We start from the raw sequence: 19,467 nt of genomic DNA, 5'->3' as shown, positions 1-19,467 counted from the left end.
ATGTTAAACAGCAATAATTAAGAAGTTCGTAAAATGAACCTTTCCCTAGATCTTTATTTTTTAGAGATGGGCCTCAACAGTATTGCCTAGGCTGGCCTTGAGCTTTGGGATTTTTCCTTGACCTTATACAAAAGGTGTAACGATCCTAATGAAGATCCTAAAGATACTTATTTAAGAGAATGTTTTAAATGCTGCTAAAAGTCAAGACAACAAAAAAACCTCAGAAATTCAAACAGTGTTTTAAAGGGTGTTTAGGGTATTTGCTACAGTTAGTACAAATGGAGCTAAATGCCTGGAATCGTTTTTCTTTTTCCTTTTTTTTTTTTGAGACAGGGTCTTGCTCTGTCATCCAGGCTGAAGTGCAGTGGCTTGATCATAGCTCACTGTAGCTCAATCTCCCAGGCTCAAGCAACCCTCTTGCCTCAGCCTCCCGAGTAGCTGGGACTACAGACACATGCCACCAGGCCTAGAAAAATTTTTTCCCAAAGTTTTTGGTAGAGATAGGCTGCGTGGCCCAGGCTGGTCTCCAACTCCTGAGCTCAAGTGATCCTCCTGCCTCAGCCTCCTAAAGTGCTGGGATTACAGGTGTGAGCCACTGTGCCTGACCCAAAACCACTTTTCTATCTATAGTGCAAGGAGATAATCACAGTGTTATTACTATTACCATCAAAAGTGACCTCAGATGTGTTTTAGGCTGTAATGCTAGTTAAGTAGCCAGACAATATTTTAAACCCAGGTCTGATGAAAATTCCCACTTCAATTTTGCTGTCTATTCCATACCTAAATCCTCAATTCATAAACGATTAAGAGTCACCTAAAAAAGGTTAAAATATATTCAGTGTGCTCTTTTTTTTCTTTCTTCCCCGAGACAGAGTCTCACTCTGTCGCCCAGGATGGAGTGCAGGTGTGCCATCTCGGCTCACTGCAACCTCCACCTCTCGGGTTCAAGCAATTCTCCTGCCTCGGCCTCCCGAGTAGCTGGGATTACAGGCACGTGCCACCACACCCGGCTAATTTTTGTATTCTTAGTAGACATGGGGTTTCACCATGTTGGCCAGGCTGGTCTCCAACTCTTGACCATGTGATCCGCCCACCTTGGCCTCCCAAAATGCTGGGATTACAGGCGTGAGTCACCGCACCTGGCCAGTGTGCTCTTTTTAAACTAAGGCAGCAAAGAATGTAATGCTTTTTAAGAATTATTGTCAACTAAGCAAAAGCTGGGACCCTAAAGAATAACATTGCTGGCCAGACGCGGTGGCTCATGTCTATAATCCCAGCACTGAGGGAGGCTGAGGCGGGTAGATCCTGAGGGCAGGAGATCAAGACCATCCTGGCCAACATAGTGAAACCCCGTCTCTACTAAAATACAAAAAAAATTAGCGGGTGCAGTGGCAGGCGCCTGTAGTCCCAGCTACCTGGGAGGCTAAGGCAGGGGAATCGCTTGAACCCGGGAGGTGGAGGTTGCAGTGAGCAGAGATCATGCCACTGCACTCAAGCCTGGTGACAAAGCGAGATTCCATCTAAAAAAAAAAAAAAAAAAAAAAGAATAACGTTGCTTATTCAGAACAGCCAATGCCAAAAGAACTTTCCACATCTGTGTGGAGAAGTATGTGGCTGGGTTAACAAAAACCTGCAGTTGCACAGAAAAAAACATAAGCCACTATAGTCTCCTCGCTCTATCCCTTCCTCAGAGAAGCTACTAAGAACAACAAACACCCTACATATTTTACTTACTTACTTACTTATTTATTAGAGGCGGAGTCTCGCTCTGTGGCCCAGGCTAGAGTGCAGTGGCACAATCTTGGCTCACTGCAAGCTCCACCTCCCGGGTTCAAGCCATTCTCCTGCCTCAGCCTCCCAAGTAGCTGAGACTACAGGCACCTGCCACAAAGCCCGGCTAATCTTTTATATTTGTAGTAGAGACAGGGTTTCACCGTGTTAGCCAGGATGGTCTTGTTCTCCTGACCTCGTGATCTGCCTGCCTCGGCCTCCCGAAGTGCTGGGATTACAAGCGTGAGCCACCGCGCCCAGCATATATTTAAAAGTTTCACATATTTTAGTATTTTTAAAATGTTACATTATTTTGAGTTTTCCACATGTATTATATCTGAAGCTTTTCATTTGAACCAAAGCAGTGTTTCGAATGAGAACTATTACCTGATTTGACGATGCCTTCTTCAGCTCCATTCTCCAGCCACTGAGATTCACTGTCCAACAAACGGTTTTTTGATTCACTAAGTGGTTTGATAGGAAAAGGCTGATTTGAGCCACTACTGAAAAGAAGAGGAAACAACTTAATAAATAGCTTAATGCTCAACGATGGATACTTAATAAATTAATAAGCAGCAAATTAGTATTCCTTCTCCTAAATATGTGAGGGCAACTCATGAGATCTTCGTACTCTGAAAAAACTATCTTCAAAATAAAAATATGCCCACAACCCCCCATTAAATGGCTCTCTAGACCCAAGAATCTGTATTCCAACGCTGCCAATGAAAACAATTAGTCAAAATCTAAAAAGCTTCAGAGGCCAGTCTGAACTGTTCTTAATATGTTAATCGGGAGCCATAGGCAGTGCAAGGACAGGTGGGGATCTATGTCTGTGGCCAGTACAAAACAATTACCTGTCATTTCCCAAGTTTTCTGCTTTCTACCTCTGCAGTTTAGATCTAAGGGGAAAAAATGATTCAGTGATTTAGCGTAGACTTATTTTTCTAGCTAAAAGATCCAGGGAGGGAGGGAATGGAGGAAGGAAAGGAAGAGGAAAAGGAAACTAATATTTGTTGGTTCCCTATTATGGGCCAGACACGATGCCAGGCACCTTATATACATTATCTCAATAATAACCTTCGGTGGTGAGTATCATTATCCCCATTTCGTAGAGGTGGAAACTGAGGCTCATAATTTAAGTGACTTGGCCAGAACCCTAACAAATGTTAGAGCTCAAAGGTCTAAGCTACATTCTAAGACTTAACGGTTCTTCCAATATTAATATGCTAGTTTAGAACTTAACATTCCTCTTCTCCTACAACTTATTTCCGTAATGAATAAATTAGGAATGTTTTACTTGGACAGAAGTATCTCTAGCTTCTTTAAAATTTCATTTAAAATGAACTGTTACACTGAATGTATGAAAGTTTACTTGCCACGCAAATATTATGGGAAAATTTCCTCTAAGATGAATTAACAAAAAAAAATTGTATTTTTGAATTCTCATTATTTTGATAGTATATTAAAATTTGTTTGTCAAAATAAAATGATTAGTATAATGACTAATTTATTTGAAAAAACATAACTGACATAAACCAACCTAATCAAATCTTGAAAGGTCTTAGTTGCTTCCCAGCCCAGACATTCCCAGCTTTATGCGATTATCCTGGTTTAACTATTAATAAACAAGCATATTCTTTCCTACTCTTAAGTGTTCTGGTTTAGATAATAAAAACTTATGGTTATTAGCACATATACCTTTATTAACCCACAGTTAAAAAAAATTAAATTTCTCTTTCCCTAACTATGCTGATTTACTAAATCACTACTGTATTTACTCATAAGATGCACACACAACACATGTACATGGTTTGCTTTATGATGAATGTGGAAAACCGTAAGGACAAGAAGCACACCTTCTGGCGTACTCATTCTGGTTTGTAACAGAAGCTTGTTCTGGATCCATCCCCACAAGGCGAGTTGGAAAACTGCAACCATCACCCAAGCTGCATAATGAAAAATAGTAATAATTTAAATAATGTTAAATTAAATCAAAATGGTCAAATTTAACACCCATTTTTCAGAGACAAGGCATAAATTATCATAACTTGTCATATAAGGAAGTAATTCCTAAGATTTCTAATTTAGGGGTTATACCTTGACATGGTTTGGCTGTGTCCTCACCCATATCTCATCTTGAATTGTAGCTCCCATAATTCCCATGTGTCAGGGGAGGGACCCCTTGGGAGGCGACTGAACCGTGGGGGCGGGTTTTTCCTGTGCTGTTCTTGTGATAATGGGCAAGTCTCACGAAATCAGATGGTTTTATAAACGGGAGTTCCCCTGGCACATACTCTTGTGTCTGCCACCATGTAAAATGTGACTTTGCTTCTCCTTGCCTTCCACTATGATTGTGAGGCCTCCCCAGCCATATGTGAGTCAACTAAACGTCTTTCCTTTATAAATTACCCAGTGTCCGCTTTGTCTTTACTAGCAGTGTGAGAACAGACTAATACCTCCATTGCAGACATAAGGCCTTTTTTTTTTATAATTTACATACACTGAGAAACAATGTCTTCTGTGCCTATTAAGATTCTGATGCCTAGTATAGCACCCCAAGCATAGGCATTCAAGTATTTGAGTAACTGACCTGCTTATCGTAATCATTTATGAGATCATTCAGGCTCAAGCTGAAATTCATGATGTAAGTTCCACATATTTATTTATTCAACAATGTTCATTAAACAAATATTTACTGAATGCCTATGATGTTCTAGGTACTAGTTTAAGCACTACAGATACAGGAAATAGTCAACAAAAGAGAAGAAACTTTCTGCCTTCAAGAAGCTTACAGTCTAAAAAGAGCACACTTATGCCTTATTTTCATATTATCTAAACACATCAAAACTGTATACTACAGGGACTTTTACTTCTTGCCAAGATGGAATAACTGGCAAACTGTACATAGTCAGAAACTGAACAGTACAAAATTATTTTTTTTGAAAATAGGCAGCAGAGAACTGTGGTCTCAGAAAAAAAGAAAACAAAACCAAGCAAGGTACAGCTTTCTGCCAGGACCCTGGCACTACGGGGGTGGGAAACAAGCAGAACAAGGTAGTTTCACCGAATTGAGATGAGAGAGATGGGAGTTTTGAGGCTGAGGTGGGGCGGGTGCAGTTGCTCACATCTGTAATCCCAGCACTTTGGGAGGCTGAGGCAGGTGGATCACTTGAGGTCAGGAGTTCAAGACCATCCGGGCCAACATGGTGAAATGCCATCTCTACTAAAAATACAAAAATTAGCTGGGTGTGGTGGCACGCGCCTGTAATCCCAGCTACTAGTGAGGCTGAGGCATGAGAATCACTAGAACCCAGGAGGCGGAGGTTGCAGTGAGCCAAGATTGCACCACTGTACACCAGCCTGGGCACTCAGCCTGTCTCACTTTGAGAGAAAGTGAGACTCTGTCTAAAAAAAGAGGGGCTGAGGTGGCTTAAATCTGTGGGACAGAGTTGAGAGAGAGCAAGATATGCAGAGAAATGGCTACAGAAATCTGCACTGTGGTGTACCTGAGTCTTCTGATAAATACTAAGCTGCACTTGTGAATCCAGGAAAAGAACAACTGGGAATAATGAATGATGAACAATTCACAGAGCTTTCACAGCACTGGAAAGCATTCACATTTGCCCAGCTTGACTGGAGCGATCTCACTGAACACATGGATTTGGTAAAAACTCCATATTTATTGGAGTGCTAAACTAGCTCTAGAGAAAGTACTACTCTGGACTCAACGTAATAAAGCTTAAAACAAGCCTCAGGCCAAGCGCAGTAGTAATGCCTCTAATCCTAGCCCTTCGGGAGGCCAATCTAGACAGGCAGCAAAGTAGCATTCAAAATGTCCACCACCCAATCAAAAATTACTGGACATGAAAAGTAGCACAGATGTGATCTATAGCTAAGAAAAAAAAAGTTAATAGAAAAAAATCAGAAACTTAGCAATTTCAGTGAAAATTAGCAAACAAGACTTTTTAAAAATGATTATAAATGTACCTTTGAATTAAAAGGAAAATAGATATAATGAAAAGATAAATGTAAGACATTAAAAAAACCAAACTGAACTTCTAGAGCTGAAAAATACATCTGAGCCAGGCACGGTGGTTCATGCCTGTAATACCAGCACTTTGGGAGGATGAGGTGGGTGGACTGCTTGAGGTCAGGAGTTTGAGGTGAAACCCTGTCTCTACTAAAAATACAAAACTTAGCCAGGTGTGGTGGCACGCACCTGTAATCCTAGCTTCTTTGGAGGCTGAGGCACGAGAATTGCTTGAACCCAGGAGGCACAGGTTGCAGCGAGCCTAGATCGTGCCACTGCACTCCAGCCTGGGCGACAGAGCAAGACTCCGTCTCTAAATAAATAGATAGATAGATAGATAGATAGATAGATAGATAGATAGATAGATAGATAGATAGATAGATAATTTTTAAAATCTTACGTGAAAGATTCATTGGAAAAGCTTACCAGCAGGCTAGACATTATAGAAGAGATCAGTGAACTTATGGATATTAGCAGAGTAGAAATTAACCAAAATGTAGCAAACAGAGAAAAGAAGATGGCAGAGAAGGACAAAATAGCAATGACCTGTGGGTCACTATCAAGCAATTTAACATGTGTATACATGAGAGTACCAGAAAAGCTGGTCAGGGAGGAGGTAAAAAGAGGGGAATAGGCAGAAAAAAATAAAGACATAATTGATGAAAATCATTCAAATCTGATGAAAACTATAAACTTACAGATCCAAGAAGTCTAATGAACCCCAAGGAGGATAAACACCAAGGAACTCATCAAACTGCTTAAAACCAATGACAAGGATAAAATCTTTTTTTCTTTTGAGACAGAGACTCACTCTGTCATCCAGGCTGCAGCACAGTGGCGCAATCTTGGCTCACTGCGAGCTCCGCCTCCCGGGTTCACACCATTCTCCTTCCTCAGCCTCCCAAGTAGCTGGGACTACAGGCACCTGCCACTATGCCCGGCTAATATTTTGTATTTTTAGTAGAGACAGGGTTTCAGGATGGTCTCGATTTCCTGATCTTGTGATCCGCCTGCCTCAGCCTCCTAAAGTGCTGAGATTACAGGCATGAGCCACCGCACCCAGCCGATAAGGATAAAATCTTAAAAGTAGCTACAGGAGGGGAAAGGATAGTATTTACAAACAACGAAATAAAGAAATGAAAGTCAGGCTGACTTTTCATTAGAAACAATGCAGACCAGAAGATAATGGAACATCTTTAAAGGAAGGAAAACAAAAAATAACAACAAAATCCTATCAACTTATAATTCGCTGTTTACAGAAAATAACTTCAAAATTTCTGTTTAGAGGAAATAACTTCAAAACAAGTAATCTGTGTTCCAACCAATGGGAGGGGGAAAATCTTGAATACATGAGAATGGATAAAGTATACAAAAGAGACCAATGAACTTGAAGATACAGCAATAGGATCTATACAAAATGAAACACAGAAAAAAGACACAAAATGAACAGTGCATCAGTGAGCTGTGGGAGGACCGTGACTGACAACACGTGTAACTGGAGTCCCCACAGCAACAGGGGAAGGAGACGACAAGAGAAATAATGGTTAACAATATTTTTTGAATTTGATTAAAGCTCTAAAACCAGATCCAAAAAGTTCAACTAAACCCAAGCACAAGAAACTAGAAAACTAGATCAAGATGTATCATAATCAAATTGCATGAAGTAGTGAGTCTTAAAAGTAGCATAGAAAAAAAATTATATATAGACTAACAAAAATAAGAGTTATCACAATTTCTCACTAGAAAAATGCAACCCAGGCCAGGCGCGGTGGCTCAAGCCCATAATCCCAGCACTTTGGGAGGCCGAGATGGGCGGATCACGAGGTCAGGAGATTGAGACCATCCTGGCTAACATGGCGAAACCCCGTCTCTACTAAAAAATACAAAAAAAAAAAAAACTAGCTGGGCGAGGTGGCAGGCGCCTATAGTCCCAGCTACTCGGGAGGCTGAGGCAGGAGAATGGCGTAAACCCGGGAGGCGGAGCTTGCAGTGAGCTGAGATCCGGCCACTGCACTCCAGCCTGGGCAACAGAGCGAGACTCCGTCTCAAAAAAAAAAAAGAAAAGAAAAAATGCAACCCAGAAACATAACATTTAGCAACATCTAAAATTTTTTGTTTTGTTTTGGAGACAGAGTCTTGCTCTGTTGCCTAGGCTGCAATGTGGTGGTGTCATCTCAGCTCACTGTAACCTCTGTCTCCCAGGTTCAAGCGATTCTTGTGCCTCAGCCTCCCGAAGAGCTGGGACTACAGGTGTGTGCCACCATACCCAGCTAATTTTTGTATTTTTAGTAGAGACCGGGTTTCACCACGTTGGCCAGGCTGGTCTTGAACTCCTGGCCCCAAGTGATTCACCTGCCTCAGCCTCCCAAAGTGTTGGCATTACAGACATGACCCACTGTGCCTGGCCAACATCTAGAATTTTATACCAAGCAAAAATGTCTTTAAAAAATGAAAGCAAATAAGTCATTTTCAGACCAAAAAAAGGCAATTCAGTTAATCTCGGGAAAAAAAATCCGTAACTCTTACAAATATGTCACTCAATCTTCAAATATTTTTTCCTTCTTTATGATGACTTTGATACAGGGCTGGTGTAAAATGGATGGAAATGGGAAAGAAATGGAAACTATCAATCATCTCAAGAATGCACTCTCATTTACATTTGGGGTAAAATTGCAATACGTCGTTGGTCTTCTTTGATTTAGGACACAACAGAATACATAATTCATTTCTGTGATAGGATCTTTGAAGTTGTGGCTAATAACTATACATTTTTATAATCCTTTATTTCAAACTTATTTGCATTTTGAAGAAAAAAAATCTTATTTTCATAGCGAATCATCTTTTTCTTCTACTTTCCATTCAAATATATAAACTCTCCTTAACCTTATCTAATTAAAAAATGAAAAATAAAATATTTTATGTATAAAAAATTTTGAGTTTTCATTCTCAAAGTCTATATCATTATATATTATATTCTCTAAATCTGAAGACATTTAACCAGAAAAAGACCACCACAGATGCCATAATCCCTGAGACCCACATTTTATAAATTACCTTGAAAATATTGGAAGTAGCCAATACTTCTTTTCATCACCAAAGACTTGCCTCCAATTTTTACTGTATCCCAGAGAGAAACCATTTCCATCAGGCCCGTATGAAAACGTGGGTGCACGGAATGATTCTGTTAAATATACATACATATATAAACTAATTAATCTATTTAAAAATTATAGAAGGGAAGTACCATTTTCTTGCTTATATCTTTGACATTAAAAAATTATAAATATAATTTAAAATAAATAACATATTGGTGGCAATTAAAAGATAAATTTCTGAAACTTGGGAAAAAATAACACATTTAATATTTCATCAACCTCATAAAGTAACATGTCAAAACAATTATCAAATATTACTGAAAATCTAGTATTGTGTGCTCCAGTATCTCTTGGCTTTTTTTCTACAAGATATTCTAACTCCTGCAACTTCACTCATTATTTATGAATTTCCTACTATGTTCCTGATAGCTTCGTACCAGATATTTGGGATTCAAAGATAAATTACATAAAATTCCTATTGAAGAACCTAGAGTCTAGCAAAATTACAATGTAATAAGTGCTAACATAGCCAGGTTGTACTGGGAGCACAGAGGTGGAGGAAGCTAATTTTGTCTCGATGGGGGGCATATATGTGCTTTGGGGGTGCTTGTAGGGAAAGGTGAGCAAGCTGAGGGTGACCAGACCATTATTTCAAGCTTGGTTGTTAAGTGATGTAGAGTGAGGTCTGGAGAAAGATACAGGCTTCACAAACAATGTTTAATTTAAAAACAGAATGCACCTCAGTGTGTTTTATAAGCTAAGGATGAGAACCCAGGGCACTGGGAGGGATTGCCGATACAAACAAGGAAACTAGACACTGAAGAAGGAATCCTAGAAGAGATGGGAAGGAGTCTAGAAAGCTGTAAAGATTCACCTTGAATACCAGAAAAGGCATCTTTCCTCCTCAGAAGTTAGAGACAGGTGAGAGTGATAGGTGTGAAAGAAGAAATGTTTGTATGAGGCTATAAAGATGTGAAGATGAGAGTTTACTTGTGACTCCTAATTTTTCTACTAGGGACTCATAAAATAGGTAGGGAGAGTGGGAGAATTATGAAAATCTGGAATAACCGTCTTGGGTAGTCGGTGAGGGACCTGACCAGAAACATGTGACATTACGGCCAAACAGAGCCAAGGCCCTCGGTGAGGCCTAACATCTTCAATCTGCAGCTATAGCAAACCTTATGGAGGAAGACATCCTTCGACAGCTTTCAACAGCCCCACTGTGCACAGGGATAAAGAGGATGGCTGGGTAACCAGAGCCATGAATTAGCAAAGGAATGATGGGAGAAAGTCTAGGCACCAAAGATGTAAGGAGCTGTTTTTGTCAAGACCTGTTAAAGTCATTTATCATAGGATCTAGAATGGACATGAGTGAGAAATAAAACCAGAAGGGAAAGAAAAACTTAGGAGAAAACTGTTGGAGAATAGAAGACTCAGGAAGTACATCAGAATACAGTAAACAGAGAATAACATATTCGAGTGTAAAATTTCAGTTTCAGAGGTACTTCAGTTCTAAGCAATAAAAAAGATCAGAAGCAAAGGGACTAGCTTGCCTGTTTGCGATCATGAAATTAGCTGAAATGCAGGAACTCACTAAATGAGGGTAAACGATCTTAAGGTGGGCGGGTGAGTTATGAAGAAGACAGAGGTGACGCAGCAGAGTGAGACACCCTCAGAAGATCCAAGAACAAACATCTGGATGTAGCAGTGAAGAACTAGCTGAAGACCAGGGCTGTGGGAGATGAAGCTGTAAAAAAGTGGTGTGCTAAGCAATGTTTTTTCAAAGTGTGGGTTAAAACACCTTAACAGACCACAATATCAACTGAGTGACTTGCAACCGACATTTCCTTTTAAGAAACTAGAGAAGAAAATATCAGAATATACTGCATATAGTAGAGATTAAAGAGGTTTTGTGAAACTTTTGCTTATTTTATTTATATAATTTTATAAATATTTGTGCAAGTTCTAAGTCACGATACGAAATGCTACATTTCTTACTGTGGCCACTGGCAAAAAAAAAAGTTTGAAAAAGATTGTTCAAGACAACAGCAGGTTCCCTAGAAATGCCAGTCTCTCACATACCTGCGGGAGCTGGGCAGGAAACAGAAAAGGCACGACTGGCAAGACCTGTGGCAAATGACAGTGTCCACACCCTATCTAAATCCATGCCCTATCTTGGGCAGTCCACCCCTGCTTAGCTCCATTTCACTGATGCCGAGTGGGAAAACAGGCCTACTCCCACTAGATTCATCAGTTTTGAACAGAAGAAATCTGGTCTTCTTTGTGAAATCGCTCACACAGATCTTATTGGTTGGGGAGAACTTAAGGGCTGGACTTCGCCTGTAGGCTGCCTTTCTGTCATTTTCAATTGGAGGTAAAGAGATGGCAGAATATTCTATAAAGATGACCAAAAAAAGAGTAGTTAATAGGGATAAGAAATTTTGTTTACATGGAAAACGGATGAAGGCATGACAGAATTGGAAGAGAAGGAACAAATCCTCACACTGGAAGCCCACCATAACTTACAACACAGCTCGATAACACAACATTAAAATGATCCAATACTAAAGCATCTACATGTCTCACCCCAAATCCCTTATTCTTTCTATAATTAAAAACTGTTTCCCTCCAACTTATCTGGCAGATATATGGCTCTAGATTGCAGGTGGATTTTAACTTTTTACAAAACATTACCATAAAAATCCTTATTCTGTGTCTTGGTATGTTAGCAGATACATGGGTATTACAATTAAAGCAAAGCAGGGCTTCTTACATGTCAGCAGTTCAGTGAGCGATGCCACCACTGCTGTTTGGGGAATGTTTGTCCAATTACTTGAATACCTTACTTTTCCTCCTACATGTTCATTTTTTAAAATGATCAAACAAAAAGAGAAATAAATGCTAATACTAGTGATACAATACATAAGTCTCACTGACAACTGACACAAAGATGGAAATAATGAGGCATAGCAAAAGCACTGCTCCTTAGCTTCAGTCATGGAACATATGCCAGTTAAATGTGTTTAACTGTGGGGAAAAAGTAAAGAATATGTATGGGCTGGGCAGGGTGACTTGCATCTGTAATCCTAGCATTCTGGGAGGCTTAAGTGGGAGGACCACTCGAGCCCAGGAGTTTGAGACCAACCTGGGCAACAGAGCAAGACCCCATCTCCATAGAAATAAATAAATTAGCCGGGTGTGGCAGCCCACACCTGTAGACCCAGCTACTTGGGAGGCTGAGGTGGGAACACTGCTTAAGTCCAGGAGGTCAAGGTTGCAGTGAGCTGTGATGGCATGACTGCACTCTAGCCAGGGCAACAGAGTGAGACTCTGTCTCAAAAAAAAGAAAAAAAAAAAAAAAAAAAAAAGAATATACATGACATATATTGTTATGTTTTAGCTAAAAGATAAGCTGTAATTGAGGATGTAAGGGTTTTCTTGTTTGAGAACAAACTTCCTTAAAGCATGTAAATCTACTGTGTATCTCTCATAGATTAATTTTTTTTGAGACAGGGTCTTACTCTCATTGCCCAGGCTGGAGTGCAGTGGTGCAATTTTGCCTGACTGCTGCTAGTTTTTTTTTTTGTATTATTAGCAGAGACACGGTTTCTCCATGTCGCCCAGGCTGGTCTCGAACTCCTGGACTCAAGCAATCCACCCACCTTGGCCTCCCAAAGTGCTGGGATTACAGGTATGAGCCACTGTGCCTGACCTCTCACAGATTAATTTTTGAAATGACACTGTATAAATGCAGGAAAGTTTTTATTTATTAAAATTTATAAAATAGTTCTCCACTTTTATATATAACACGTTACTGAAAATATGTTAAAAAGTCAATCTCATTTCCTCAACCTTCTCCAAAATAATGAACTTTATTATAAAACCACTGCTCCCATCCAGTCAAAATTAATTTTACTACAGAATTATTTTATTATTTTTATTTTTTAGAGACTGGGTCTCCCTATGTTGTCTAGGTTGTCCTCCAGGGCTCCGGGGCTTCTCCCGCCTCTGTCTCCTGAGTAGCTGGGATTAGTAGGCACATGCCACCAATTCCAGATTCAGAATTGTCTTACACTTCTCTATCATCTGACCCTGTCCTTCTCTAGATTTCGTATTTATTTATGGTCATTGTCCTAAACAATTATAATTTATTTTAACCTACTTACCTATTGTTGTCCTATTTTTTCCAACTAGCCAGCAGTGGTAGCTGAAAAGTGAGAGGACGCTGATGAAGAACATTGCAGACACAAAGAAAAGAAAAAGTACGTGGAATTTTGCACGTGTATCTGTCAGTTCATTCTGAGGAGGAAAAAAAGAAGTTAATTTTGAGGACAGTCAACCTCTAAAATATAACTTATAAGTTAGTTCTGCCTAAAGATCGTTGAATATATCAAAATACTTGCCATATTTGAAAAATAATAAATTACTTAATATATCCCAATGCAACAACTGCAAAAGCAAAGAATTGGTATTATCAAAAAGCAACTTGCTTACCTAGGAGTTCAGGAAGAGTTATTTAAAATACTGCTCTTAAATTTTTTTTAATTTTAGCTTGGCATGGTGGTACATACCTGTAATCCCAGCTACTGGGGAGACTGAGACAGGAGGGTCACCTGAGCCTAGGAGTTCTAGGCCATCCTGGGCAACACAGTGAGACCCTGTCTCATTTAAAAACAAACAAACAAAAGCAATACTTTCAGTAATAAAGTGAAAAGATCAACTCTTCTACCCAACACGTTTTCTTTTGGACTTTATGTATATATTCAAGCTTTCTCCAACATCCAACATATATAAGCTCCCCGTATCTGTACTAAAATATTTGACTATTTTATTTAGATTTGCTGCTAACTAAAAACTAATTGTGAAATATTTTTGAACTTCTCTAATCTCTATTTTCGGATCACCACTGAAAGGTGCCCATGCCTTCAGCTGCTTCAATTCCTACTTTTTTCATCTGTATGTCTATAGAGCTTTTGTGCATAGTTAGCAATTTTGATAAATAAATTTACCACAAGGTATTAATGAATGAAAACAGCTTCTCTGGTATCCCTTCTTATGGCTATATACATTTTAACAGACGCAAACTAGAGCCTAGAAGAAATTCATATCTTTAATAGAAGGAGGAGGCCTTTAAATGTTAGCTCTTAAAATAAACCATATAGGCAAAGCACCTACTTCACCATAACACGAGGCTGTTCTGCTCTGCTTGATTTAAAAAGTATTACAGACTAAAAGAAGGCTATTAGCATTAGGTTATTTTGACATTGATCTTTTCCTCTTTCCTTCCAGAGTAACCAACATATGTTTCAAACGTTTCAAGCATATCAAGTGAGTCTTCCATCTGACCATCTTGTGAAGTGAATTTCTGTTAAACATATTCACTATAAATGTCACAAAAGATATCATGAGAATGTCATGGTAATGATGTATTTTACCTTTGGACAACTCTCTGTAGATTTCCTGCGGCAAAGCTTGTGCAAATAGAGACAATACATTAAGAAACCAACTTTTATGCAAAATTATCCTGAACACTCGTTTTATAAATCCTGTTGAAGGAACACTAAGATGTTGCTTTCTAATGGCCATCTACAACATTTTCTCAAGAAATACAAAAGAGAAAATAGACAAGAACATGTAGCTCTTCGAGCACATTTCCTTTTTTAAAAAAAAAAAAAGATACAAGGTCTTGGCTGGGCGCAGAGGTTCACAACTGTAATCCCAGTACTTTGGGAGGCCGAGGTGGGCAGACCACCTGAGGTCAAGAGCCTGGCCAACACAGTGAAACCCCGTCTCCACTAAAAATGCAAAAATTAGCCGGGCATGGTGGTGCATGCCTGTAATGCCAGCTACCTGGGAGGCTGAGGCAGGAGAATCACTTAACCCTGGAGGTGGAGGTTGCAGTGAGCTGAGATCCCACTGCTGCACTCCAGCCTGGGTGATACAGCGAGTCACAGAAAAACAAAAGATACAAAGTCTCACTAAGGCACCAGAGCTAGGGCTAGTCTTGAACTCCTGGTCTTAAGTGATCCTCCCGCCTTGGCCTCCCAAAGTGCTGGACTACAGGTGTGAGTCACCTGTGCTGCGCCTGCAGACACGTTTCAAGTATCCTTTAAATACACACTTTTCCAGTGAGGTTTTAAAACAAAGATTTGTGTCTGGGGAAGAATAAAATAAAATGTCTTTAGCCAATATTGAAAACAAACTAACTTCTGACTAGTAGTTTCCAAAAACTAGATCTGATGACGTCATACCACCTTCACTGCTTCTACCTTATTCCGGCCGGGATGCTGCAACAGCCTCTACCATGTGAGCCTGTGTATTGGCACTTGCCCTTTCCCATCTATTCTCAGCTCAGCAATCAGAGTGAGCCTTGCACAAGTCAAATCACGTCCCCACTGGGCTGCTAGTAAAAGCCACAGTCATTTCAGCACTCGCCAAGGCCCTCTGACATTTTGGCCCCCTCTTGGTCCATTCCTTTCAGTCTCCTTTCCGCTCATTCCACCCCAGCCACGGTAGCCTTCTTGTGTTACTGAAACATGGCAGGGACACGTACCATGTTCTCTGGGCCTAAATGCTCTTATCTCAGATATCCATTAATTCCCTTCTAAATGAGGTCTCCCCTGACTGTGCTATTCAATACTGCCATCTGCCTTATCACGCCACCGCCCAATACTTAAATCTCTCACCCTGCTCATTATTTATTACTTGTCCCCCTCCTTCTCAAAAGCAAGCTCTGCAAGGACAGAACTCTGCCCATTTTTTCAGAGCTATACTACAAGTCTCTAGAGTACTACCTGCCATACAGTAGGTACTAAATACATATTTCCTGAATGAAGAAAAAGGTAGATTTATGTTTACTAGTCTTTTATTACTCAGAATCTAAAAAAGTTATTCATTCTTTAATAAATCATTGCATACAAACATTGCTTAATTTTCTGATGGAGAAATATGAAATTAAGTAATTTAGATTTCATCTATCTGGCACTGAATCTGTTTAAATAAGGGGTATGGTTAGCATGCTGTGAACTGAACAAAGGTGACCAGCTGAGGGGGAAATCAAAAGCCAAAATTCATGAGGCTGACACCATACAGTCAGGGGTGTTCTCTTCTAATATATGCAAAGGCATTGTAAGTGCTAGCATCCCCTGGTTTTAAGTACCCAAACTTTAAACATCTAATGATGTTTAAATCCTTCTGAAACGTAGTAGGTATCTCCTAGAAATAGAATTGTGCTTGATGACTCAGGGCTTTAATTATATTCTTCCCAAGTATGAGTAGCAAGTTATAGTGGTAGCTGGATGCTGGAATAGCCAGATTTTAGTTTAAATTCTTCCTACTTTTTTTTTTGTTCTTTTGAGACTGAGTCTCCATCTGTCTCCCAGGCTGGAGAGCAGTGGCGCAATCTCGGCTCACTGCAAGCTCCGCCTCCCAGGTTTACGCCATTCTCCTGCCTCAGCCTCCAGAGTAACTGGTACCACAGGCGCCTGCCACCATGCCTGGCTAATTTTTTATATTTTTAGTAGAGACGGGGCTTCACCGTGTTAGCCAGGATGGTACTCGGTCTCCTGACCTCATGATCCGCCCGCCTCGGCCTCCCAAAGTGCTGTGTTTACCGGCGTGAGCCACCGCGCCGGGCCTAAATTCTTCCTATGTTAAGTATGTGACCTTAGGAGTTGCATAATTTCTCGAATTTGTTTCCAACTCTGAAAACTGAAATAATAATGGCACCCTTCTATATCAACCATATTTTCTTATTTTCTTTTATTTTGAGACAGAGTCTTCCTCTGTTGCCAGGCTGGAGAGCAGTGGCGTGATCTGTGATCTTGGATCACTGCAACCTCCACCTCCCTGGTTCAAGCAATTCTCCTGCCTCAGCCTCCTGAGTAGCTGGGACTACAGGTGCGTGCCACCGTGCCTGGCTCATTTCATATTTTTAGTAGAGATGGGGTTTCACCATTGTTGGTCGGGATGGTCTCCATCTCCTGACCTCGAGATCCGCCCACTTTGGCCTCCCAAAGTGCTGGGATTACAGGCATGAGCCACCACACCCAACCCTATTTTCTATATTCCTGATGCTCTGGCATCTGGGGCCTCACTACCTGGGGAGAAACTGCCCCTCCCCAGGCTAGCCAGTTCTTAAGAGACAGCAAACCACTCACGCAGGAGCACATCTTTCACACACAAACTAAACAATCCAGATCCCACTGAGAACCACCTCTTCTGCCTTTTACATTCCAGAAGGCAGCAGTCCTCTGCCTTCATCGTCCCAGGACCAGGTATAAGACAACTAGAGATAGCCCAGACACCTGAGTCCTCTGCAATTCCTGGAGCCAGCCAATCCAACATCTGCTTGCCCTGCCTTCCCCACAGGAACCACAATAAAGGCTCTGGATCCCACGTGGTGCTTCCTATCTTGGGGCCCCTTTCTCTTGGCACTGTAACAAACTATCTTTTCAGTGGCAATTGCCTCCTGATCTATTGGCCTCACCATACCTGAATAACAACAAAACCTACATTCTAAAACACCTTCACAAGCTTTTTAGAAAGAGTAGATGTAAAAGTACTTTTTAACCACAATAATCCCTCCTCCAAAATCAGAGATTTAAAGGTAAAAACAAAAACAACAAAAGTGCCAGAGGAAAAAATAGGACAATATCTGTATAAATTTATATGGAATAGACAACAGACAGGTATCATATATAAAAAGAACTGCTTTAAAAATGTAAAACTTTGATGTGACAAAAACAAAAGAAAGCAGGAATATAAGACATAAACAGAAAACGTGGGCCAGGCGTGGTGGCTCACACCTATTATCCCAGTACCTTAGGAGGCCAAGGTGGGTGGATCACCTGAGGTCAGGAGTTCAAGACCAACCCGGCCAGAATGGCGAAACCCTGTCTCTACTAAAAATACAAAAATTAGCTGGGCATAGTGGTGCATGCCTGTAGTCCTGGCTACTCAGGAGGTGAAGGCAGGAAAATCGCCTGAATCAGGGAGGTGAAGGTTGCAGTGAGCTGAGATTGTGCCACTGAACTCCAGTCTGGGTGACAGAGTGAGACTCTGCCCAAAAAAAAAAAAAAAAAAAAAAAAAAACCCAGAAAACATGGAAAAAGCATTTGCAACCCATGACAGAAAAAGGATTATCTTTTAGGAGTGTCTCACATATTCTGGATAGGAGTCCTTTGTGAGATTACATGCATTGTAAATATCTTCTCCCAGTCAGCAGCTTGCTTTTTCACTCCAAAAGTCACCTTTTTATAAAAAGTTATTTTAATGAAGCCCAATTTATAATCTTTTCTTTTATGGTGATTGCTATGTTCAATGTAAGAAATCCTCATTTGGGCTGGGCGTGGTGGTGTGCCTGTAATCCCAGCATTTTGGGAGACTGAGGCAGACAGATCACCTGAGGTCAGGAGTTCAAGATTAGCCTGGCCAACATGGTAAAACCCTGTCTCTGCTAGAGAATCACTTGAACCCAGGAAGCAGAGGTTGCAGTGAGCCGAGATTGCGCCATCACACTCTAGCCTGGGTGACAAGAGCAAAACTCCACCTCAAAAAAAAAAAAAAAAAAAAAAAGAAATCCTCATCTAACTCAAGGTCAAGAATAAAGATTAGTGGCTGGGCTCAGTGGGTCACACCTGTAATCCCAGTACTTTGGGAGGTTGAGGTGGGAGGACTGTTTGAGATCAGAACTTAGAGACCAGCCTGGGCCACATGGTGAAACTCCGTCTCTACAAAAAATACAAAAATTAGCCAGGCATGGTGGTGCCTGCCCATGGTCCCAGCTACTCGGGGGCTTGAGGCAGGAGGATTGCCTCAGCCTAGGAGATTGAAGCTGCAGTTAGCCGTGATCGCACCACTGCACTCCAGCCTGGGAGACAGAGTAGGACCCTATCTCAAAAAACAAAACGACAACAAAAAAGATGAGTTATCTTTAACATAAGACAAACTCCTTCATGTGTAAATATAAAAACCTACTAGAAATGGGCAGAGAACACAATAGAAATTTCACAAAAAAGACATGTCAGTGGCTAGCAAGCGTATCCTCTTAAGAATATGCAAAAAAAAAAAAAATTTCCTCTGCTCATAAATTGGCAGGGATTGTACTTAAGAAAGGAGAGAATAAAGACAGGAAACTAGGAGATGGAGGGTCTAAACTATGCCTGTGATATTAGGAATAGGAATGACTGAGGCACAGAGTTGGAAAAAACAAAACAAACATCTACTGACTGCTTTCCATGTATTTACACTATTTATTTAAATCTTTATATAAATCCCCTAAGTTATTACCTCCATTTTAAAAATGAAAGAACAAAGAGTCTAAAGTTTAAGTATCTTGATTCTGGCTATTCACTCAGCAAATATTTACTGAACAACTACTAGGTGATGAAGAAACATAAACAAACAAAAGAAATAAATATTTGTGCTCTCATGGAGCTTAGGTTCTGGCAAATACATACATACATGGCATTTACATGTAAAGAAAGCTCATTTTTCTTCCCTATACCATCCTGATTCTATACCTCAGTTTCATAAGGGAATAACAATAATTCCAAGATGCTATTAATTTTT

At 40.4% G+C, this 19,467-nt stretch overlaps 1 protein-coding gene across 8 annotated transcripts in view; it reads right to left on the bottom strand.

The window, feature by feature from the left end:
* Positions 1–19,467, bottom strand: part of ZDHHC20 (zinc finger DHHC-type palmitoyltransferase 20) — an 89,983-nt gene that overhangs the window by 5,966 nt on the left and 64,550 nt on the right. For 4 of the 8 annotated variants that reach the window (XR_002726062.3, XR_002726061.3, XM_023190650.3 and 1 more), the window contains exons 8-11: positions 13,062–13,194; positions 8,855–8,981; positions 3,627–3,716; positions 2,158–2,273 (exon numbers count right to left, since the gene is read on the bottom strand). Coding sequence is in view for 4 of the 8 variants with exons in the window: in XM_023190650.3 (XP_023046418.1) it covers positions 2,158–2,273; positions 3,627–3,716; positions 8,855–8,981; positions 13,062–13,194 (466 nt within the window). In the remaining 4 variants the exon portion in view is untranslated. Of the gene's footprint in view, positions 1–2,157; positions 2,274–2,624; positions 2,670–3,626; positions 3,717–8,854; positions 8,982–13,061; positions 13,195–19,467 lie in introns of all 8 variants that reach the window. The other 4 variants (XM_023190652.3, XM_023190654.2, XR_002726064.3 and 1 more) reach the window with 3 other exon arrangements.

Source organism: Piliocolobus tephrosceles, chromosome X, assembly GCF_002776525.5.
Source record: "Piliocolobus tephrosceles isolate RC106 chromosome X, ASM277652v3, whole genome shotgun sequence".
Classification (NCBI taxonomy): domain Eukaryota; kingdom Metazoa; phylum Chordata; class Mammalia; order Primates; family Cercopithecidae; genus Piliocolobus; species Piliocolobus tephrosceles.
This window is presented reverse-complemented; position numbering and strand designations above follow the sequence as displayed.